The 25,948-nt window shown below is 37.8% G+C and overlaps 1 protein-coding gene across 2 annotated transcripts in view; it reads left to right on the plus strand.

The window, feature by feature from the left end:
* KIFAP3 (kinesin associated protein 3) overlaps positions 1–20,797 on the plus strand; it is a 189,777-nt gene extending 168,980 nt beyond the window's left edge. For both annotated transcript variants that reach the window (XM_072648684.1, XM_072648685.1), the window contains exon 20: positions 20,317–20,797. In XM_072648684.1, coding sequence (XP_072504785.1) covers positions 20,317–20,425 — 109 coding nt within the window. In that variant the 3' untranslated portion in view covers positions 20,426–20,797. The remainder of the gene's footprint in view (positions 1–20,316) is intronic.
* The last annotated feature ends 5,151 nt before the right edge of the window (positions 20,798–25,948 follow it).

Genomic DNA, 25,948 nt, shown 5'->3' on the forward strand with positions numbered 1-25,948 from the left:
GCTTTGATCTTTCTGTACTGTCACTTCTCAGGTTACATAGCCCTTTTTCACTGCTGTAAATCTACAACAGTTAATGAGAATAAAATTTCCCCCTCCTCACTGATCACATGCTGTTAAACGCCAAACCGCAGCCAACTGCATATTTGCAGAATTTTAGCTACAATGTATGAAAACAGCACAATCAGTTTAATCTTGTTGTCTTTGTCATTCATTTTATTGAGCTTTCCTCCTTTTTTAAGTGACCTACTTTATCAAGTCAAGTGGTTGGAGGCCAGCGCTGGAAGACAGATTTAGGGTGGTCATAAACTGAGGAGAGGGAGAGAGTGTATGTGTATGGGGGGGTGGGGGGTGGAGGGGGGGGGGAGAGGGGTGTGTGTGTGTGTGTGTGTGTGTGTGTGTGTGTGTGTGTGTGTGTGTGTGTGTGTGTGTGTCTATTCAGATTCACAATTAAAGCAACTTTAAGTGCTTTTAAAAGCCTAAACCTTCCTCCACAATATATGAATGGTTTGTTATTCCTCCGGTTACACTGCATGCTCAGTTTTGACATAAATTAGCACTCAGGAGGTAAATTCATTTAGCAGGTCAGATCATTATATTTTACTTTTTGACAACCACAGTGAAGGAATTGTGGTGAATTAAAGGACTTCGGTTTTTTTTTCAAGATGTTTTGACATTTTAAAAGCCCTTTTATTGAAGTAGGAATAGCATTACTTTTTTAGAAATCTCTTTTATTATCTTTTCATAGCACAATACTATGAGTTTTCAGAATAAGTTAGCAGATGACTATTATGCATTATAAAATATCCATATTTTGTCTACCAGTTTGCACTGATGACAAAATACAGGACAAGGAGCATAAAACGTAACACTTATCAAATGCCTGTCATGTGTAAGTCACTGTTTAGATAAGATATGGTCCCTGCCTTCATGAAGCTGACTGTCTGGTTGGTGAAATGTGTTCTTTAATCCTTCTTGCAAAAGTTCTAACTTAAGTTAAATTCAATTTGTGTTTAACTTCTTAATCCTCTTTGGTAGTACTCGTAGGAGTGACTTTTTAGCTCTGACAAGTAAAACAGTTGTAGTAAGCTGCCACTGATCCTAGCCAGGATAGACCAAAAGAGGATTGTGCCCAAACGGACCGAGGCTTGTAGTTCTAGACCCTACAACACCCTCAAGGTTAAAGCAATGATATCTGAGTCCTTCACTCTACTCCTGCAGTAGCCATTGGGGTTCAGATATTTATTTTAATTCTGGCAATATTCAGATCTTGGGGAAAAGCATCAGGGTAAAATATGTTATTGATACCTATCATAATCAAATGTTAGATGCTAAATGCAGTTACTTCTGTTTTTAATTCTGTGGAGCTGAGGGAGTGAAGGGAAGCTTCAAGAAGAAAATCATGAGGGAGATTTGATGTAGAATACCTCCCTGTTCTCTTATGAAGACAAACAATTAGAAGGACATATTTTAAAAATAGGTTTTTATATGTCCTTCCACCTTCAGATACATTATTCTTTTTAGTATTTAGCTCTTTGCCTAGATGTTTGCTCCTGAAATAACTCATTATACAAGCTGACAATTCCTTTTCCATTCTGAATATTTGAATCTGTTCCAGAGTAATATTTGGCAGAATGTGAGCCTCTCAAAGATAGGGACTATGTTGTTTTTTGTTTGGTATTGTTTTGTTTTTAATTTTTGTGTACTCGGTACTTGCAGATATTGGCACTGGTTTTGTTGTATTGTGGGTTTTGGTTTTTTTTAATAGCAGAAAAGTGTTCTGACTTTGGAGTCAATTGACCTTGGTTTGAACCTGACTCTGCTACTTACTTATGTTTCCTTAGGCAAGTCAGCCTCTCTGGGCCTCAGTTTCCTCATCTGTAAAAATGATGGGGTTGGACCAGATGACCTTGATGGTTCTTTCCAGCCTTAATTCTATGATCTTCAAAAATTAAATGAGCTATTCTGGTGAATGGGCCAGTTATTGAAGGCCAGTTGAAGTGTGTAAAGTGATGTGTACAGACAATCTGATTTAAAGAATATCCTGGTTATATAGTAATAAAGGTACAATAATCATGTTTAAAATAAAACCTCTTTGGAGCTGATGGAAATATTACAATCATAATTGAAATCTACCATTGAGGTCTGATAGTAGATGTGTTAGAATTGTCATTGGGTTTCCTTATGGATTCTCTGTGTTCACCAGGCATTCAGATTTTTCCAAAGGAGAGAGAATATTAAATGAGCTAACATATATACAGTGCTTTGCAGACCTTGAAGTACTATGTAAATCTATTATCATTATTTTTATAATAAGGTTAAAAATGTGGTGGCATAAGCTCTAATTTATAGCTTCTCTCTGACTTTTTGTGAAGCTATATGAAAGCAACTTAAACTTCCATTTTCCTATCTCTAAAATAGATACTATATTCAGATATTTACATATTATACTTGTTCTCTACTTAACCCATAGGGAGAATTTATTGTCACATTTTGTGAAGCCATATTATATAGAAATTTGAACTTTTTGGAAGAATTCTGCTGTATAATGTATTGTCATTACATGTTTTTTGTGGGAGTGGGAAAATATTTTTCATTGTATTAACCTCATAAGGTTTAATAGAGGGAAAATACCTCCATAGTTAAAATTTTGACCTTTGTTAAAATAAGGACAACAACTTCCTTTTTTATTGCTCCCTATTTTTGCACAATTCATCATTGGTCTCTTACCAAGCAGTAAATTTACTGTACATTTTTTATTATGATTTACTTCCAAAATAAACTCATTTACTTATATGTGACATGAAGTGGGGAGTGTATTTTTTTCAATCTGGTGTCCTTTTGAATCAACACACAATGTTAAAAACGTTGCATGTTAAAATGTAAGTTGAAGCTTCAGTTTTACTCCTGTGTTCTACTACCAAATGTTATATACTACTGCCAAATGCTGTATTTTTAGCGTCCCTGTTTTTCTACTTGTCCTGACTAGCACCTTTTGGTCATTTGGACCCTGCCCTGCCCTGACTGAGAAAGTAAAGAATTACATCAGCACAGGAAAGCATACCCCAAAGATATTGCAACAGACGTTGGCTTTTCTAAATTGTACTTAGTGTTTTCATTAGAAGTCATTCACATTGAATTGTTTGATGCTCCTTGTTTCTCCTTCCTTAAGTGAATTTGTGGTAGTAATCTCACTCTTGCTCACAAATGGTTCTGCATTACTTTAATTCAGTACCGAAAACTTCTGTTTAGTGCAGTGTAGTACACCTTAGATTACTATAATTACAAAACACCACAAGCCCTTGCTGCGTTTTCCTGATAGAAAAATTAGGATTTGTGATAGTTTGTCCAGGAATAGGGGGTCTGGTTGGTGGGGCAAGATTTTCTTTTTCAAATTTTATGACTCTTTAAATTTAACCAGTGGTTACATAACTAAGAATCACATTAAGGTTTCAGTACAAATTTCCTGAATTAAAGATATCTTTTTTAGTATTGCATTGTGATAGTCTGATAATTCATTACATCTTAGGCTCTCTGTTAGATATAAGGATAGACAGTTTGGAAGATTTGGTCCCAATAGCAGCTTATTGTGGCTTTATAATGGAACAGTAAAATGGGATTGTGGATTTACAGTGGGGATTATTTTACTAAAACACATCCATATTTTGCATGAATAATAGTGAGTTTCTCAAACTATTGAGTGCACCAAGAGCTTTGATATGAATGGTAATTTCTCAAGGCTAAAGGTCTGCTGGGTAGAAATGTTGGTCTCTGGTGTAGCATATGCTTTTAGAAACTGGATTCTTGGAAGAAAACCCAAATGCACTTGGGTAAATAATGATTGTAAAAATAGATTGCCATGGTAATAAGTGTTGTAGGATTTCAGATGACAGATCTTTGAACTTTTTTGTAAAGTAACAGTAAAGCCAATAATTAGTTCACATATAAACAAAAACTCTTAATTGGAAGAGATTTGGATGCTTCATAGAGTAGTATCAGAGGATCTCTTCATATTCATCAGGTTTTCATATTTTTTTAAAAGCAGAAACAAAAGTCCGTTGCTTTTTATTTGGAAATGAGGGAGATGGGTTATGGGTTAAAGACTGAGTTGCAGAGCCTTTCCACTGGAAATGGGCCAGTATATTTCCCACCAGCCATAGATATAGAAACCAAGCCTTGGAAGAGTTGATTCTGCCATGAAGTCCCTGTTACCTCAATCGGTGGTTATCACAGCTGCCTCCTCAGTGGACCCAGCTTCTAGCTGTGCTTCCCTTCCCTTCCCTTCCCTTCCCTCTCTTCCCCAGCCACCACATGCACAGCGACTGCAGTCATTTACCTCCTCTCCCCCTTTTCTGGGTCTAGAACCATAGTCAAATCAGTTCTGTCATTATCCCTAGAAAGCATGTGTCCATTTATTCCACTCCCCATCTACCCATCCCGATGACATCACCACTCTCATATGTGTTGTCTTTGCTCGGTTTCATGTAAGCTCCTCGAGGACAGGGGTTTGTCTTTCCTTTTGCATTTGTACCCCCAGCTGTGCTTGGAGCATAACAGATGATTAATAGATGCATTTCATTTATTCATTCATCAAATCACTTGGTAATCTCAGAGCTTCCCAAAGCTTCCATTGAGCTGAATATGTTTTAATTCTCTCTAAGGAGAATAATTAGCCCCATAACAGCAATTTGGTGGTCATTTTTCTGATTGAGATAATAAGTGCTAGCTACCTGATAGCTTTTATCTAGCTTATATTTATGGGGAAGAAGACAGAAAATTCTTACTCTTTACTTGTATACACATATCCAAAACCAAGTTGTTTATTTAAATGGAAATTTCTAATTAATCTTTTTTTTAAAGATAAAGAGTCTTATATTTCACATCCAGAAGCCAGACTCAGCAGATACTCTATAGGTAAAAGGCCTTAAAGAAAATATCCCTGAGAATAGAAATATAAATAAAATTAATTCCTATTGGATGAATAAAAGTGCAGATAATAAATGTTCTAATTGAAATAACATGGACCTTAGTCAGCATTTCATATTAAATGGTAACACATATATAATCACATGAATTAGAACAATAATTTATTATCTAGTAGTAAGAAATTATATTTTAAAATCCAGTGATCCTATTTGTTGCTTGTCCCCCTCACACACATTATTTTCACTTGCATGATCAGGCTATAGGTTTTCCTAGCAAATTATAAAACACCTTCAGACTATCCTATCAGAAATTAAATGGCAAAGCAATCATATAAAAGGAATCAAATTGATAGAACTAGGCTAAGTGGCTAATTTTAAATTTCCAAAATAGGAGGAAACAGTGAGGCAAATAACCATTTTAATGGTAGTTTTCCTTTATAACCTTTAACTTAAACTGAACCTTTTTGCTCTTGTAAAAGATCCTCATTAAGTTCCGTGTGTTTACCTCAACATTTTAACATAACTTTACATAATTAGCATTTATGTTATTAGACATCTAGGTGGCATCTTTCTTCTTGCTTATAGTTGTATTCCAGCACTTAGAGTAAATAGTAGTTTAATTTATTAAAGACTTAATAAAGACTTGTTGACTGACTGGAGCATGAGATAGAACATTATCCTGAGAATCAGCATTCCTGAGCTCAGATGAGACCTCAGATTTTTCCTTAGCTTTATGACCCGGGCAATTCACATAACCCTTCTCAACCCCAGCTGTAAAATGGGAATGACAATAATGTCTACCTCACAAGTCTCTTGTGCGAATCAAATGAAATAATATAGGGAAAGCTCTTTGCAAGCTTTAGAGCACTAGAGAAATGCTATCTATTCATAATAATATTTTAAGGGGAACAATAAAACAGAAACTTTAAAAAGGTCAATACAGAAAAAAAATTTCTCAAGACATTACTTAAGGCCTTAGAAGTGAAATAATTATTTTATTTTGGGTTTTGTGGCTATTTAAAGACTTTTTCTTTAAATATGATTTCAGCTCCCTTGCAATTGAATAGATAAAGACTTATCAACTTACAAACCGTATTTTCTTGCAGTTGCAACTTGCCTTTTCTACCAAGGAAAGGTCATTGCAGGCCATCTACAAGTATCCCCCACTATTGTTTTCTTACTACTGACCATTAAGCATTTTTTAGTTCTCATATTTGAAATAATGACAGATACATTGCCATCTTGCCTACAGTTAGGGTGATGCCCATAGTCCTCTGTTATAGGATAATCTTAATAATCTGTGATGTCAGCCCAACCTCCCTTCCAAAATCCTTCTCTTCTTATTTGTAATACTTCCATCAAAGTTCCTCCCTTATGTTTTCCCAGCTCTGATCTCATGTCCCAAATACCAGATAACTCTCTAAGACAGTATAGGTAGCACAGGGACAAGGGCAACACAGGGTGTAAGTCATCCTTCATCAAGGTCTCTTTTGCCCCTGCTAGAGAGGCAGAAGTCAAAAACATAGTATTGGGTACAAAGATAAGATAGATGTCTATTTTACATAGAACAACAAAGACCTTGTGCTGAGCCTACACTTTTTTTAAAAAATATCTTTCAGGTACTAAATGAATAGGAAATATGCCAAGGATTCTGTGTCCAAAGAGATTCTGTTCAGGTATTTTTTTTCTTAAAGGGAATATGACATCTGACTTAAACATAAACTAGAAACTCAAAAGATTTCTGCAGAATTCATTCAGTTGGATAGGCAGTTCAGTGCCACTTTGATAAAATGGAGGCTACAATTGGCAGTGGCATTCTTTTAGTACAACTGTATGTATACTTTTGTGCCCATAGATTTCTGTGAAATATGTAAGGGCTCTGTGAAGGCAGACAACAGAAAGCATGTGTAAGAAGCATGCCAAGTATTATGGAGTATCTCCTAAGCTGCTTCTAGGTATTGTTAGGAAGGAACCCATAATGATTTTCATATGTTGTTAAGAATACTAAATGTGTACTGCAACGTTTTACCTTTTGTTCAGGGGGCTTTGCAAACACAATAATGTTCTCATAGTAAGGAAAAATTGGAGGGTATCTTCATTTTTCAAATGAAATTAAAACATTGACAAAGAAAGTGACCAATCCAACATAGGCAGACTTTCAATAGAACTGAAAATTACATCCGTCTCTTTTTTTTTTCTCAAGTCACAAAATTGCATTAAATTACTGAAGATTAGAAAACCAGTATACTAGTGGGTACTTAGGTACTAGTAGGTACTGTAGGTACTTAGGTTGTTTTAATAAAGTGATATAACCAATTCAGGAAGTGAAGGAGTTGAGAAACATGAGCATATATAGTCTAAAACTATTTAGCTTATGTAACTGTAAGGTTAAATTTTGAAATAATAAGATACCTCTTCACCCAGAAGATTAGGGTAACTGATAAAAGGGACCAGGTAATTTAGCATAGCATTTCTTTATCGATCAGACTGATTTGGAAATACACTTAAGTTCTATTTTAAATATGATGATAAGACTTCAGGTCAAAACAGAAGGTAAGAATTGTACCCATCAGTAATGTCACATTCAAATAGAAACAGCCCTGAGGGCCACACATTGACTGGAAAACCAAAAATTAATATTATCTACATTGAATTGTATTTTCATTTATTTTGGTTAAACATTTCCTAATTAGATTTTAATTTGGTTGGGAGCACTCAGGATTTTTGTACAGTGCTTGGCCAGAACACTGCAGCTTTGACAATTTCTGCCATATAGTAGCCCATATTGAATTTAAGTTAATATTTACCAAGTACCCATTGAGTTTGTAGTAGTGTTTTGTTATTATAGGAAGATGTTACTTAATAGAGAAATGATATGGTTTCAGCCTTCAAGGGACTTAGTCTGTGAGGGACCATAAATTAAATATATGTACTCACTTTAATCACTGAATTGGGTCTTGGTACTGTAGGTTCAGGTGGGAAAAAAATTGAGTTCCATTTGTCAGACCACCTTTCTGTAGGAATTGAAGTGCAAGAGAAAGCTTATTTGTCCCTTGGTATAGTTAATATTACATTTTTTTTTGAAGACTAGAGATGCATTTCATTTTCTGCTGTTTATTTAGTACAATTTTTATTGCTAATTTAGAGCCTGAGTTCCAGTGGCAGAAATCAATGGTAGATAAGTTAACTGTTTTATAATACTAAGGGGTAAAAGGCGCAGAACAAATATGAAATAACATTTGGTCTTATGTAACTTTCGTACCAGAGTATGACTGCAAGTATCAATGATTTCTGACTAAAACTGTCCACCAGAAATCTTTTTTTAAGCAACCAGAAAAACTAGAAGTACAAGGAAATGCCTTCTTGTTTATAGATTTGAGATTGCCAATTTGATTTGGATTCAGGTTTCAAAAATTTGAGTCACAGTCACTTAGCTATGTAAAAGCGGGTGTGGGGGGGATCTTAATTGTTATATACAAACTCTGCCTATGTGTTTAAAATATGTGGCTTGCTTACAGTTCTAGAAAGTATTATTTTTTATTTCTCTGGGAAAACAAAGTCTTCAATAATTTTTAGCCAGCTTACATTTTTTATCATAACAGAAATATATTTTGAGGCTTATAGAATAAAAAGGAGGGTGAGAAGCATAAATTAGAAAATGGCATAAATTGTGAGAAATCAAAACTTTAAGCATTTTGCTTAAGATGATTACTAGAGTATTTTCCTATACCAAAAAAAAAAAAAAATCCAAGGCCTTTTCCTTCTAAGTCAGTGAAGGAAAGTGAATTATTTAATAAATATGCCCAAGGAATATGAACATGTCTGGTTCTTAGGCTTTTGGTGGCATGAATTTTGCACTGTGGGACTTCAAAAATCTTTTATTTAAGAGAGACGTGTAGTGTGTCAAAAAGGATAACCTTCAAGAGACCTGCACTATGTCTCTGCTTTGATTCTGTGCACGTGGAGGACTTGTGTCTGTTTTTTAAAGGAAGTTGGGGAGTTGACATAGCCCCCGACTTATTAGTAGTCACAATGCTTTGAGATTCTATAAATACGTCAGCTTGTTCACTTTGACATTGTATTATCACATGGAGATACAGTTCCGGGCGAGGTGCTTGAGTTTCACTCACTGGCAGTATCATTAAACATGTTTTAATTGGACTAAAGGATTTTTAGTACTCTGTTAACTTTTGAATTATGTGTGAGGTCATGCACTTTGGGGCATTTCTTATTAATATTTTTAGTACTTAATAGTTCTCTCTCTTCTCCTTCCCTAGCCAGGAACCCTCCTTGCTGCTCAGCATTAGGAACATTTTCCTCTTTGGCATGTGCTTCCTAGTTCCCCAGCAATATAAGCAAATTGGAAAGTTCAGCTGTCATTCTTGGAAGGTCATAGATCACACTAGCAGCCTGAGTAATCCAAGAGGTTTTAAGTATCATAGCATTTAGTTTAAAGTGAAATTTGCTCTGACAGGGCTGGCAGACCAATAGGAAAAAGAAATATTTGTGCTTGGAGAAGTGCATCTGTAGAGACCGCGAGTATAACTGATGGCTGGAAGTGATTTCAGTCTAAAAAAACAAATCATTAAGAGAGTGCAGAGGGGTAAAATACACAGTTCATATTTTAAAGGGTCTCAAAATGAACCAGCAACTGAGGTTAGCATTACATAGTAATTAGTTGTAGTGTTCAGTGTTTAACCCACTCATTTCCAGATTGTATGGTTAAACAATCAGGAAGGAAAAAATGCCACTTTTCCTTTTTGCCTCTTCTTTAAGCTGAAAGAACCATTTTATTCTGGTAATTTCAGGATTTTAAAAGAAAGGTACTATGATAAATTATGTAAATATGGAACTAGTAATGGACAAGTAAGCCATTATCCAGATGGCTCGTTAATGATTCAGAAGGGGTTTATTCACCCAGCCTAGGGGTTACTTAAGCAGTCTTAAGTGTTATCCTGACCTTTGTACCTTACTGATATAAAATGAGACATTACCTGACAGGATAAGATGGTTAATGTCAAGAGGTTCTCACAGCTCAAAAAGTATAAGCCCAAATTGACATATACCTTCTTTAAAAAAAATAAATAAATAAAACTGTTGTGAGAAACTTGGACACATTATGGTTTTGAGTTAATTAATTGGTTTGAATTTGATCACCTGACAGGCGTTGAACACCTGTTGTAATAAAAGAGAGTGAATTTGGAATCAGAGGACTTGAGGTGAAATCCAGTTTGGCACCTACACCGTGGGGTGTTGCTGGATTCAGCTTTGCTCATCTGTAAAATGAGAGTTGGGCTAGATAATCTCCAAGATATTTTCCGACTCTAGATGTATAATTTTCTTTAAAAGTAGCTGCCAAGGGGGAAGAGAAAACTCTTTTAATATCTACAATTACTTTGTTGTGTCACTATTTCCTCCAAGTCCAGTGTAAAAATTTTTTGATTAATAGAGCTATAAAGTTAGTAAATTCTATCCCTGAAAGCATAAATAAGTATGCTATAGAATCTCATTGAAATTCTAAAAGGATAAATGATTATCACTGTCATTAGTACAAATTAGTATTGCAAAAGAACAGCTAAATTTGAAGGGACCCACGTAAAGGTAAATTTTAGTTTTGTTTCTTATGAAGATTCTCAAAAGTCAAGCTTGCAAAATGTTTATGAAAATGTTTGGGAAAAGACAGTATAATTGCTGTCTACATTACTATTCTCCCCAAAGTACAGAATTTGAAGTCTAGACTTGTAAACAGGTTACCTTTGCATAGGATTAAGGAAATACCTTGTATATGTATAGGCAAGAATATGTATGATAACTAGATACTCTCCCTGCATCATGCATATGCCAGATAGATTCTCTTTAACAGATGTTAAATGGAAATTTTAGACACTGTTTTGCAATAGTATTTTATCATGCATCAGTGTAATTTTTTTAAGTGTCCAAAATAATCAGCCGCTGATCTTCCCTCTTGACATTTTCTAGAACCCCAGAGCCAAAAACTTTTTGGAAATGACTGATAGATTGATATTCCAGAGATCTGTACCTAAATTGCTTTCACATTTGTATAAAAAAGACATTGATTTGCTGAAAAAGTAATGGAAACCACGGCTTGTTCTTTTTATCAATTTATGTATGTTGAGGAATTGTTTGGATTTGAGAATCCTGCCTTGGAAAACTTTTTTAAAGCACATGGTAGTAAAGATGGAGTAACTACTCCATCTAGTGGTTAGATTATAAATTATAATCATTTAGGGTTGGGGTTTTTTCCATCAGGTTTCTTCTACTGCCCCAGTGATATCCCCAGACATTCTCATTGAAAATGAAGATTTCATCTAGAGCCGAGTTCAGGAACCTGTGGCCTTCTAGGTCCTTGGGTGTGGCCTTCTGACTGAACCCAAGTTTTACAGAACAAATCCTTTTATTAAAAGAGTTCGTTCTAGGAAGTTTGGGTTCAGTCAAAGGGCCTCACTTGAGGACCTAGAGGGCGACTTGTAGGTCGCAGGCTCCCTCTCCACCCCTGCCCTAGGGTAACATTGTTATATCCTATGATTCATTATTTTTATTTGAATAGCTTGTTATTTCTGTGAAGTGGTATTTATATAGTCTCTTACTAGAGAAGGGTCATAGATTTACAACTAAAACTTAGAAGTCATTAAGTCCAACGTCTTCATTTTATAGATGAAGGAATGGAAGTTCAGAAAGGTTGGAAGTGGCAGAACTCCAGTTTGGATCTAGATTCTCTGATTCCAAAGCCAAGTCTTTCCTATCCTCTACTACTTAGGTACACTCAATAGTTAGCAGTTCTAAAGGACTTTAACATGTCCAAAGCATGTGTCAGGCTTAGGGACTGTTTTCATCTGTCCCTGTATTCCCAACCTGTACAACCTGTCCAGTGGGTCTGGTTCCCTCCATTGACAATCGACTAACAAAGACGTAGGCTCCTGGGGGCCAGATAAGCAAAAATAAAGCAACCCTTGCTCTCCTGGGGGAAACAGTACAGATACATATAAGTATGTAAAAAAAGACCTAGGCCCGTGATTTTAGTGATGTAGAAAATTCCCAGGAAGGAAATGTCCCCTCCTGACACAAATCTGCAGTCAGGCTGCACTTGATAGTCCTGGGGGCCTGAAAGCCATGTGCTTGAGTCATGTGTTGGATGTGGGATTTGATCCAAAGTCATGCTGACTCCAAGGATAGCCCCATGTCTACGGTATCATTCTAGCTGCCCCCCACCCCACATGTGAGTATATCTGATGTAGACATGGAGCTGTCCTTGGGGACAGCAAGGCCATAGGTATATACATAAAGGTGGGATTGAAAGATTGAAAGATTCTATAGAGTTAAATTCCAGTAAGAGTATAAATTCAAAATTCATCAGAATTTCTATCTTTAGTCTTGATATTTACTCATATCATCCCCATGCCACTTCAGGTAACTATTAAGATAACCAGTTATTCATCTTTAGACTAAATGTGAAAAGTTACAGAAGAATTGTTAGAAAAAACCAAAGACATTTGACTGTGCCCAAGGGGTCACCTAAGAATTTTCGTGCTTAGGAGTCATTTAAGAAACTGAAACAAGTGTGGCTTTCCAACATATCCTTGAAGAAATAACCTCAGAAGTTGAGGGCAGGGTTGGAAGTGGGAGAGGCCTTAACCTTAGTCAAGTCTCCTCCTCCTCTTCTCCTGCTTTATCCTGAGGAGGACTTTGTGAACTTGAAAGAGTTCAAAGGACTATGAACCCTCCCATCTTCCCTTTGGTGTCCTAGCTCTATCCCCAGACGATGTCATTGTCTTCATAGGAGTCAAGGACAGACAGATGCAGATTCAGGAATCATATTTGAGGGAAGTTTCTTGAGCAGCCCTTGATTGAGAGCAAACCAGGAGCTGTGAATTAACACTTTGTCATATATGCTTTTGAAACTGGAGTCCACTTTGTCTTTATGCATTTGTAGAAGGAGGTACCACAGACTACTTGGTAGGAGGAGGGGAGGTTATACCAGCTGCTCTTACTTTACAGCTTTAGTAAATACTCCTTTTGTGAAAGCTACTTCCAGCTTGCTGAATAAATTATTCTCAGCTGATAGTCTTGGGGGGAAGCACATCAGTGCACAAATTAGAGAATCACCCTTGCCTCTCCAGGGATATCCCTAGAACCCTGAAGGAAGAAAGGGGACAGAGATTGCATTTGAAGGTGCTGTTTCTGAGAGGGAAATGAACAGGTATATTCTGTGCATAGGAAACAGCCTATGTGAAAGCACAGAGATGGGAAATGGAATGTCACATGTGAAGAGCAAGAAGGAGGGCCAGACTAGAACATGAGGCAGGAAAGCTAGAAATGGCAAGGAGCCTGGGGAGAGAGGAGTGACAGCTGGGTGTTGTAGGGCTTTGAGTGCCAATCAGAGAAGTGTGTCTTAGGAAGCCTCGGAAGCTTGAGCAGGACGCTGACATGGTAACACTTAGGCCTAAAGAATGTCACTTTGGCCCCTGTATAGAAGGTGGGTAGGATGAGTTGTTAGGAGGTTAAACCCTGACTAGATCAGTGGCTGCATAAGCAGATGTTTTGAAAGTCCAATTGATAAGATGGGAAGCCACCCATATCTGTCCATTCCGCACAACTCTGGTTCATCTTTCCTATAAACTCAGCACCTGAGAGTACCCAACATGCCACATGCCCTAGCTCCCATCCATGAATGTAGATGCCAGTGAAGCAGGCAGGCTATCCATCCATTTCCTTGTATTCTTGCTACACAACCAATTCATTGGGGTTTTTTTTAGTGATACATTTCTCTGGTGGCATCTTTCATACCACTTTTCCCTCATAATTTCACATTTATAATTTGTTACAGCCAGCTGATACCCATCATGAGCTTCTTTTCCATTATTTTCTGGGTGATCCTCAACTGCAGTTTTATAAATAGTTGTATTTCATGATTTACAGGTGTATAATATCACTAAGATAACTATGTTTAAAAGATGGGTCTTTATCAGAAAGATGCTTATTTATTTTTTAAAAATTATTCAGTTGCCCAATTATTCGGTCTACTTTGTTCCAATTTAACTCAGGATCCAGGTTGTTGTCCGGTTGCAATGTCAGTCATAAGTCTACATACTGCCGGATGAGCTCTCTAGATTGTCTATCCAGATGTGTTCCATGGTCTGGACAATAGGCATTCTTTGTTTTTCCTAGCTAGTTAAGCCCCAGTCTCTTTTGTGTGAACACAGACCTCACGTGGAAATCTCTGAAAGATCCCAGGGTTTAAATATTAGTAAAAGTATAAATCCAAGACCCATAAGAATTTATCTTAAATGAAATCGCTCACATTCCCTAGGCCTCCCTCAAAAAGGGGAAAAAATGCCATTCATTTTTCAAAGGTTTCGGTTTGTTTCCACTAAAGTACTTCTGTAATACTTAATCATGGCCTGTTGATGACCCTGGGTTCTTCAAGGCCATGAGTGCAAAATATCATCTGCAGAAAGCTACCAAGCTAGAAAGACTTTAAGTAAGCACTCACTAGTAGATTGTTATGAAAGAAGCTACCTATTCTCTTCCAGATGCTCAATTTTCTCTCCTCCACCATAATAAACCAAATTACTAAGATTTAGTGGGCTGTCATGGTGGAGAATCCATGATGATATGATCATAGTTTTTAAAAAAATTTATATCTTTGATGAGGGTAAAACAGAAACATCAACCCTAAAACAGAAGTTTAACATTGAAAAAAGCAAATTCTCGAGAATCGGTAAGATTTAAGCTTTATTTTATTTTATCCTTTATTTGATCTCCCTAAGATCTATTTATCAGATTTACAGACAGCTAGAAAGGATAGCTAACTTTGGATTACAGAGTCATAATCCACAAAGGTTTTGACAAGGCTACATCATTGTATCTAGACTAACAGTCTGTCTGATAAATGCTTACGGAATATAAGATGCAGTGCAATAGAAATGAAGTCTGGCACTTGGTTTCAAAAAACCAACTCTGGATGTCCCAGGTAGGGACGTGTGATTAGATAGCAGTTTGTTTGGAAAAAACCACAATGATTTGTGGTCGTAGTGACCTGCAAGCTCAGTACAAGTCACAAGAGGATAGTGAAGGACCTTAAGATGAAGGAATGGTGGAAGAGAGAAGACGAGGGGAAGACAAGATAACTAATGGATCAGACTTCTCTGACCTCCAGCTGCAGAACGAGGAGTGATCACAGAGGTCACGGACAAATCTAGTCTTGACATTGAGAAAAATATCCTCCAGCTTCGAGGAGTTCCTGAAGAGCATGGGCCAGCCCAGAAGGTAGTGGGCCCCCTCACTGGGAATCTCCACCCAGAAACTGAAGTGAGGCCTTATCCCATAGGTGCTGGTGGGGATTCCTCTTCAGGTATTATTGGTTGAACTAAATAGTGTCCAAGGTCCTTAACTCTAAAATGCTTTAGTCTTGGTCCTGTGGCAGATAAACAGTTGAAGAAGTGGATGAACTATCTCAGTGCACTATTGGCACATGGTGTCTTATGAAAGGAAAGAAAATGAGCCATTATTAAGCACCCACTGTGTGCCACACACTCTGCAAAGTCAGCACTTTACAAATAGCATCTCATTTGATCCTCATAAACAACCCTAAGAGGTAGGTGCTTTTATCATCTTCATTTTGTGGATGAAAAATGAGGTAGATGGCACTCAGGTGACTTGCCCAGCTAGTAAGTGTTTGAGGTTGGATTTGAATTCAAGTCCCAGACTCCAAGCTACTCTGTCCACAGTACCACCTCCCTGACTCCAGGCAGCTCAGCCTAGACGCACCAGAGTACTCTAGTCTAGACCCCATATGGGGTCACAACCCACAGTTGAAGAAGTGCCAAAGTGGTCACCAGTGGAAAAAGTTTAAGAAGCCCTGGTTGTAGAAGTCTCTAACTCAAATGGGAGTGGGAAGGTGGGGATAGGACACTTATCAGAACATAAGGATCCCTGACTTGACTACTGCATGTTGACTTAGTTTTAAAATCTAGTTTATTGTTTCTTGTATGCCTTACTGTATTTTTATTTGTTTTATTAAATATTTCACAATTACATTTTAATCTGATTTAGAACAAACTCAGGAGTATTGAAGGGGCCCCCTTCCTCCTGAGGGCAGCCTGTTTTTACACTCCTACTCTAGACAAGTCATCTCCTGTTAGTTAACTAAGATGAAGGATCCTGTGTGTTTATATTCTTTTTTCTGAAGATCTAAAGTTCTGCAACAACTATGCTGTTTTCTTACATTATTAAAAATGAAGTTTAAAAGTTTCACTGTTTCCCATTTACATATATGGAAAGATTGGCATAGGTTTTGTCCTAAAGAGAAAGGGAGTCAAAAAGATGCTGGCAGACCAGATCAGTGGGCCAAAGCTAAACAAGGCGAACTCAGATAGGCTAAAATAATTATGTCAGTACAAGGTGGGAAAGGCTCCAGAAATCATGAAAGAGGTGTCGCAGTCTTAGTTGATTACAGACAAGTTGAACATAAACAATGTGACGTGACTTCTGGGGAGAAATACCAAAGGAAATGTTAGTGAAGTGATTGTGTTCCAGGAGGGCTTCCTGGTGGGGGGAGGGGGGACTTGTGCTAGAAGCCTGGAAGAGAGAAGAGTTGGTCACCTGACCCCTCTCCAGCTTCCCTTTAGGTCAGGGCTAGTCATGTTGACCTCATTTAAAATAAAACTAACCAGTGTCTTCCAAGAGAAGAAATCTCTGCAGAGCTCCCCTTTCCAGTGATAGTGCCACTCCCCATTTATAAGCAGATAGTCACAAAATTAAAGAAACATTGTATCAAGAAACAGAAGGAAACAAAATAGCATGACATCCCAATCCTGGGTCATGTGACCAACAAAAGTGGGGCTAGACATCTTCTCTGGTCCTCAACCCTCAGACCTCTCCAGAGTAAGAGCTGTGTACAAGAAACAAAGTGCTTTTGGCTCACTCTGTGTCTAGGATGTCAGGAATCCTGATTTCAGCAGCAGTTCAGTGAAGTAATAGCAGACAAGGCTGACACTCACGCTGCGCAAGCCACCCTAGAAGCTGGGAAGCAACTGCCTCCCAAAAGTCTGTCACCTCAGTTACCAACAAACAGATCCCTCCACTGCTACAAGTAGCTTCAGGTGTTATCCTCAGTGGAGGATTTTCCTTTAGCAACCTGTCAGCTCCTTCTATAGATCCACCAGGATTCTGTCTCATGAGGTCTGTCTCCCAGGGAAAATCTTTCTCTGATTTTCAAGATACAGTCACCACCACAACCAGGAAGACCTTCACAGTTTTCCAAGGCAGCAGACACGGTTATTTCTTTGGCACCATAGATTTTGTGTAAAGCAAGTAGGTGGGATTATTCAAGTCACTGTAGGCTACTACCTCTATACCTGGGGAGAAGGTAGAGGTAGGAGAAAACTGCTTTCTGGGACTTCTCCAGCATGCATTGCTTCAGGGGACATTCAGAATGCAGTTGGTAGAAGGGTGGACTTGGGATCAGCCTGTCATTGGAGTTGTTCCAGAAGACTCTAGATGATCATCTTAGTCTCAAAGGTCTCTTGGAGTCTTAAAATTCAACAAGAATTGACTTGAAGTCAATTATCTATCTTTTGTTGCTAACATCCACCAAATTGCCTAATACTCCTTATTTGTTTTTTGTTTATATCACTGATTTGGGATTATAAAAGAAGAAAAGAAATCCATAGTCACTGAAATCTGATGTTAATAACTTGATAATGCTTTTCCGCTTATGCAGCACTTTTCATCCAAGGATTTCGAAATGCTTTACAAATATGCATTAAATAAGCCTAACAAACAGCTGAGGTAGGTGATCTTCTTTTACAGAAGTGAGGCAAAGAGACTTGGCAAGAGGCTAAGAATACCATAGATTCATTCACCTTCCCCTGCCCTTCCACTGGCTGGTATCCCCCCCTTGCGATGTGCTGCATGTAAAAAGCCTCTTTAATGTCTGGATTTTTTTTTCTGTTTTGCAAGCATACATACACTTATACATACATGTATTTCATATATGTATGTATGCAATATTTTTTCAAATTATTTCTGTTGACCATTTATAGATTTTGGATTATAATAAATGTCCTTTTAAGCAAATATTTCAACCTTTTTAATTTTAGAGAAAATTTTAAATCCTTAGTTTGCTGCTAGCTGAACGCCAGCTGGACCTCTAATGGGAATTATAGACCAACTGGAACATACATTTTTATTCTTAGACATATTAGGTTTCAGATAATGTAGTTAGTGTTGAAGTATCATTTTTTAGTTTTCAGAAAGTCCTCTTTTTCTCTCTTTACAGTCACTGTACTCAGGTTTAAAAATCAAGGAAAAAAAAAGAGGCTTTACCTCTTTTAATGAACCATATTATTATTTGGGTTATTATTCTCAGTACTTCTAAAATACTACATTGATTTTAGATACTTTCCAGGTATAAGGAACCCAAAGTCTCAGATCTAAACGTGAGAATGAAGGTTAAATTATCTTTAAATGAGTAGTCCTAAAAATAATCAATAAGAGACAGAAATTGCACCTGGGATTTCATTAATAAAAGAAAATAATTCCCAGATGAGGAAGCTCCTTCTAGTGATACAGTTGACACCTTGCCTGAAATTTATAGTTGTAGAGAATTCCTTGGACAGAAGGAGTGACTTGTCCAGGGTCACACAACCATGCTCTTGACTCGAAGGCCAACTCACCAGCTACTATCCCCAGGCACAAATAGAGCATGTTGTACCCTCTACAGATCCCCTACCGTGTATTTGGGCAATTAATTTTACACTTTCATTCCCACTAAATTTTTAATCTTTTGTGACTAACAAGCAGCAAAATTACTTGGAGTTTCACACATCTCTGACCATGTGCAACCTCTGGTAAAGATGTTAAAATATAGTTAGTAGCTAAAATACAGAGAGAGAGACTGAGAGAGAGCACATAGTAAGGCACTTGGATAAACTATAAATTATATAAACAGCCCTCTGGTAACCAAGAGTTTGATGATGTGCATGTTTCTTATCCATATTAGTGCCTTAGAATAAAGTAGTATTTTAGCACTCTTCCACAACGCTGTTTCCCATCTATTATGGGTAGACCAGCCTTTTCCCTAAGGTAGAAAGGTGAAGTGTGACTCGCTTCCAGGAATAGATACATTTCTAAAACACTATCCATAAAGTGAATCTCTGAAATCATATTTTCCTCTTGTCTTTTTAAAAAAAATTAAAGACGTGCTCTAGAGTCAGGGATGGGTGTAAGGGGAAAAATTGGTTCCAAGTCATAGTAAAAATCATACTGATAGATTCCACCATCCTTTTAAAATTACATATTTCTAAGAGAAAGTTTTCAGATTTTCTACATACTCCCCTGAGCCCTGAAAACAAAGACATATGAGAGGGAGATCCATTTTGTGTGTTACTTGGTAGTCTGTCACTGTCCCCACCCAAGATAGAAATTTCCTTTTGAAGCCCCTAACCCTGTCATTAAGCAATATAAAATAATTCATTTACATATTTTTCCATAAATCTGAATATTTCTAAAGTGGCTTTCTTTTTAGGGGTGGGGTGAAGCAGGGTGACAGCTGTGCCAGAACCCACTGCATGAGCTCTGCATGAGCATGTTGTACCCTCTCCATTTGCCTGGCACAGTGAATACTCTGCTCCATTGTTGTGTGTTTCTTTGATTGCTCTGATAATCGGGAGAACAGATTCATTACCTAATAATTGGTGGATAATCAGGGAATCTCTTTTAAAAATAATAAAGTTCTCTATCTTTAGGTTTTCCATGTTTACCACACAGCAGATTAGCTTTTGACTTCTGGTTAGTAACATGCAATGAATTTGTCCAGAATCAACGTTTGTCCTTTTATCAGTCACAAGAAGAAATTTACTATTTCATTACATTATGCTTTAAACATTCAGAACCAGGCTTTAAAAATGATACACACCATAACTTCCAGAGGTCTGAGGGTCAGAATTCCTCTTCTAGTCCTCGTTGTATCATGTTCTTCCTGTAAGACTTAGCCCTCCTTGACTGAGAGCTGCAGTCCTTCCACATGGTGCATGCCTTACTGATAGTTGGTTAGTAATGCCAGCTTCATGTAGGCCAATACATTATTAGTACAGCTCCCTTTCCCACATTTGCTTATTTTGTCCACTAGAAGAAAGCTATTGATACTTTCTGGAATGTAAAATCTTTTGTTAAATTGTTCAGTTATGCTGTATTATGTGCATTTAATGGACGGAGCAACTTGAACAGAGAAGAAATAAGGGACCAAAGAGCAGTATCCCCATTAGGAACAGAATCTTGGAATTCTGAAGTATCAGACCTCTTCTTTGCACTGTGGCGTATGTCTCTATGATGAGAACTGTGACAACTGTGCTTTCTTTTCCTCTTCCTTTAGTCTTGGAGTAGATGGTTTTGGTCAGCCAGCTGGCATTCTTGGACGGCCTGCCACAGCTTACGGATTCCGCCCTGATGAACCTTACTACTACAGCTACGGATCTCGCTAAAAGCCATCCCTGCCCCGATTCCTTTTTGATGTGTCCTCCCACCTTGCTAGAAAACAGTGTGTTTAGCTACTTTGGACCTTGGCCTGGTAATGCATGTTGATACCACCGCAGGTCTGTGTGATGTTTCCTTTTTTATATGTTGTTCGCTGATGGTTAAAGCCAACTCTTTCTTCTTGTGTTAATGTTGCTGGTGGTGATATAGTTCACATATCAGGCTACATTTTGAGGTTGTACAGTATTTGCCATGGGATTTGAAAGTGAATGTTAAAAAGCTACTGGACTGGAAAGTAAACACTACATTATGTATATTAAACAATTAATTTAATTTCTATTAAAAACAAGAAGCTCACAGTGCTGATAAACAAGCCAAAATCATGTGTTTGTATTTAATGCATTTCATTTGTAATCACACACTTATATAATTTATGTATGATTTTTATTTCCTTTTCTCCCCTGATTATCTCCTGAGTATGACTTTCAGATTAACAGAAAGAGGTGATCTCCCTTGCATACCATGCATGGTCAGAGACCACTTTCCCAAAGCTGGCTACTGCCTTGTCAGGAAATAATGGGACAGATTTGCAGGTTCCAAGCTCTTTTCTCTTGTCTTTTAGGTTTGAGTTGTTTGATTTTGTTGTTGTTGTTGTTGTTGTGTTTGGTTTTTTTTGGGGGGGGGGGGGGGTAAGTTAGAATATTTTGCGTTTCCAGTCCTAGATAGGACCACAACATGGTGTATTTTTGAGTTTATTAAATATGACTAGATGCTTTTAAGCAGAAAAAGAGATTATTTATATTAACTTGTCCTAGCCTCTTTCTTGTTAAGTGGCAATTAAGTTGGAAGGGTTTCTTGGTTTTTAATTCTTCCCATTTCCTTTAGTTCAAAAGGCCCAGCCTATGTAGCTTAGATTGTGTTCCCATCCAGCCTGTTTCTTCCAACTTATGCAGCACTTGATTATAAAACCCACTGAACTGAGGCTAGGGAATATAATCTCTAATTTATTATAACTTTTCTTTACTGGCTTGTCTTTCAAGCTGGTAATCTCAAATTTAGATTTAGAAGTAGGGAAGAATTATCATCTGTGCACTGAGTTAGGGCAGAACTGAACCGCTAGGTGACAGTGAGCTCTGGAGGGTTTGCAAACTGTTTTCCACACACAGTCTCACTTGAACCTCACAAGACCCTACAAGGTTGACCTTACAGATGAGGAAACTGAGGCTCAGAGAAGTAACTTGTCCCTAGCTAGTACCCAGATCTCCCCTGTGTCCAAGTCCAGCTCCAAACAGATAAACAAATATGCATTGATCATCTACTGTGTATAAATCTGTGGATGACTCAAAGATCTAAGGCATCATCCCTCCCCTGTGAAGGAACTTACCATATATATATGTTTGATCACTTAAAACTGTGTTGGCAATGGCATCTATAAGGTGACCCCAAGACATGATATTTAACACTGTGACATTAGGCAAACCCTCAACAGCTTTGAGCTCTCCACACTTTAGACCCTGAGGCAGACCCTCAGTGGTGGGCGACAGCTCTTGGCCTTGCAGGTTTTTGTCATCATTTTTCTTTTGCCTGGATTCCTCTCCTTTCCAATGTTCAGAAAAAAGGACACCCGTTTGTCTTCTCCCTTTATCTGATCTGTCTCTGAAATAAATGCAGAACACCTTTGTAAGATTTCTAAAGATCTTTACTGCCGTTGATCATAGTTTACATTGATACGGTGCTTTGCTGTTGACAAAGGGCCCTCTCACACTCACCCTGTGAGTACACACGGTCTTATACCATTAGAAATACACAAAGGAACTACCCTAGGCCCATCAGAACCAGGATTCAGGAATTCAGAGCTGGAACATTTACCATTATGTATCTGTGGATAAAAATAGCAAGTTTACTAAACAAATTAATGCCATGTAATAATTCAGAGGGAACATTTAAATTTTCAGAGCATAAAGTTTACCTCAAGCACTTTTATGGGTGAATGAAATGCTGAGAAATTACTGATGGAGGAAGGAGAACCATTTGCCTGATATTTTGCTGTTGCTTTATCAAGAAGAATGAAATTGGAACTAAAAATATTAGAATCAAAATGGCAGATACAGAGTGAGAATGCAGCAGCTTCCCTGATGAGTCCAAGCTGAGATCAGGCCCAAACAAACAACATCCTGAACATCGATGTGATCGCTGAAGCTCAGGCATCAGTCATAGAAAGGCATTACAAAGCAACTGTCGGCCTCTCACGACCCCCAAACAGAGATTGATCTAAGCAAGACAAACTATTAGGTTGTGTATCCATGTTTTATTTCTCTCAGGCTGGCTTGATATGCGTTACCTGGGCGTTACAGTCCAGAACTAAGCACCACTAAGGGAGTCAGTGCAGAACTAGCTCAGTTTGGAATTGGGGGTAGAGTTATATGCCCTTCAAAGAGTAGGTGTTCCCAAGGGGTGCCAATCAACTATGATTGGTCAACACACTGGGAGGTGGGTTGTGTCTTGAGTATATGACTTAATCCTGGTTAGAAGGTAAAGGAGGATGGAGTGCCCAGTTTATCTCAGATCACCCCCCTATCATACCAGATCACTCCCAGACTTAAGCTGTGTAGACAGAAGAATCTGTCTCCACCTAAGCAACTTCCAACGCAATCTCATTATTAGTAATGTCCTTGTGAAGTACTTTAGAGCAGGAGGCTGGCAGGGGGGACTCTGATTTTTCACACCACCACAGTGTCCCAGGTCTGAAGAGGGGTGAACTTCTCACTTACCAAAAGGAGAAGACAATGGAGTACACAAACTAGAAGCCAGTGATCTTGAATGTGAACCCTATTTGCTCAATTTCTGGAGCAGTTATTAATGAACAGCTAGAAAAGGAAGGGCTCACCAAAAATCAACAGTTTGATCAAGAACAGGTCATGTCAGTCCAAGCTTCTTTCTTCTTTTTGATCAGAGAAATGCTGTAGAGAGAGCCCATCAAAGATTTAAGAGAAGCATTTGATAAAGTCTCCCATGATGTCCTTTGGAGTAAGATGTGAATTAGATTATACCATAGTCAGATGGATTAAAAAAGAGTTGAATGACTGGACCCAAAATGGTTCCTTGTCAACATGGAAGGGAAGTCTCCAGTGGAGTGCCCTAGTGATTTTTACTTTTTAATATTTTTATCAGTTACTTGTAACAAGGCAAAAACATTAAGCTTATATACACAGGTGACAAAAAGCAAGAAGAAAAATCATGTTACAAGATGAAATCAGGATTCAGAAGTTCCCAGCAGACTTGAACATTGAACTGAACCTAATAATATTTCTTAATCAGACCTGTGATTTCAAGAGAACTTAACAACTTCTCTCCAGTTTATAGACTGTGCTTCCTGAGGCACCAAGAGACTAAGTGATTTGCCCAGTTTCATATGATCAGTGTGTGTCAGAGGCAATAGTTAAACCTAGTTTAACTATTAAACCTAGGTTAACTATTTAACTAGTTAACCTTTCTGATTCTGAAACCAGCTCTCCGTCTCCATAATGAAACCAAATTTGGTGTTTATTTAAAATGGTGAAATTTTGATAGAGAAGAAAAACAAATGTTGTTTATTGGAAAAAAAATTAAATCTTGTTATTAACATAGCTTATCAATAGATGGTTCAGCTATGCTACAAGTCAGATTACAGTCACCAAAGCAGAGGTTCATATAGTAACAACCTGATGTAACCGTCTGTGGCACAAATGTTTCATAGGAAATTCTTTTTTTAAAATTTTTTCTTTTCTTTTTTCTTCATTATTATTATTAATTTATTTGTTTTCAGTTTTCTACAGTCACTCCCATAAAGTCTTAGATTTTGTCTCCCTCACTGAGACAGCATGCAGTTTTTATATGGGTTCTACACATACCTTCTTATTGAACACATTTTTACATTAGCCATGTTGCATAGAAGAATCAAAATGAATTGGGAGAAACCATGAGGAAAATCCCAAACAAAACTTAACACAAGAGAAAATACTCTGCTTCATTCTGCGTTCCAGTTCCATGGTTCTTTCTCTGCATGTGGATGGCATTTTGCATCGAGTCCTTTGGGAATGTTTTAGGTCCTTGCACTGCTGTGAAGGGCTAAGTCTACCAGAAAAATTCTTCACACACTGTGATTATTGCTGTGTACAATGATCGCCTGGTTCTGTTTCTTTCATTCAACATCAATTCATATAAGTCCTTCCAAGCCTCTCTAAAGTCTTCCTGTTCATTGTTTCTCATAGCACAATAGTATTCCATTACATTCATATACCACAATTTATTCAGCCATTCCCCAGTTGATGGGCATCCCCTCAATTTCTAGTTCTTGGCCACCACAAAGAGAGCTGCTATAAATATTTTTGTACGTGTGGGACCCTTTCCCATTTTTATGATCTCTTGGGGATACAGTTCTGGAAGCAGTATTGCTAGGTCAAAGGGTATGCACACTTTTGTCACCCTTTGGGCCTAGTTCCAAATTGCTCTCCAGAATGGCTGGATCAGCTCACAGCTCCACCAACAATGAATTAGTGTTCCAACTCTCCCACATCCTCTCCAACATTTATCATCCTCCTGTTTTGTCATGTTAGTCAATCTGATAGGTGTGGTGTGGTACCTCAGAGTTGCTTTGATTTGCATCTCGCTAATCAAAAGTGATTTAGAGCATTTTTTCATGATTATAGATAGCTTTAATTTCTTCCTCTGAAAATTGCCTCTTCATATTCTTTGACCATTTATCATTTGGGAAATGACTTGTATTCTTGTACATTTGACTCAGTTCTCCATATAGTTTAGAAATGAGGCCTTTATCACAGACAGTAGTTGCAAAAATCCTTTCCCAGTTTTCTGCTTCCCTCCTAATCTTGATTGCATTAGGTTTGTTTGTGCAAAAACTTTTCAATTTAATGTAATCCTAATTTAATAACTGGTTATCAATATAATAGAAAAATAATCACTTCTCTAAGAGCAAATTAAAGGTAGCAATAGGCAAGATTTGTGGAGAAGCAGATTCAGATTTAATCAAGGAAAAACTAGACCTTCCTTGTGTACCTAGGTAGCTTGATCTTTGATGCAGTCTAGCCTCAGAAAGCTATAGATTACAATCTCAAAGTGTTAATGAGGTGTTAGAGCTAATTGTAAAGATGAATCTCTTCTCTAATTCCTTTATGAGGTGTGAACATGTTTTTCTGATTGAGTTAAGCAGAACAATGAAATTTGGTCAACAAATCAATTAGCCATCCCTATGGGGATTTTAACAGCTAAACCCTGAGGAGTTTGGAAGAGTCCGAAAGAAACAAGGCCCCTGAAAGGAAATTGTTCTTGATAGCTAGCAAATTTCTTTTGCCTCCTTTCTTGCACTGGCTACCTCCCTTTGACAGGGAGGAAGTACCTTTCAGGAATGGGACCCCGGTCAGAGAGAAGAGAGATGGCTAAGCAGAGGGGAACAGGCAAGCAGCTGGTCAGACAGGCTTCCCCCCAAGGAAGTTCTTCAGGACTGCGAAGAAAATCAAGCCTGCCAGGAAAAG

The sequence above is a fragment of the Notamacropus eugenii genome, chromosome 2 (genome assembly GCF_028372415.1).
Source record: "Notamacropus eugenii isolate mMacEug1 chromosome 2, mMacEug1.pri_v2, whole genome shotgun sequence".
Taxonomy (NCBI): Eukaryota; Metazoa; Chordata; class Mammalia; order Diprotodontia; family Macropodidae; genus Notamacropus; species Notamacropus eugenii.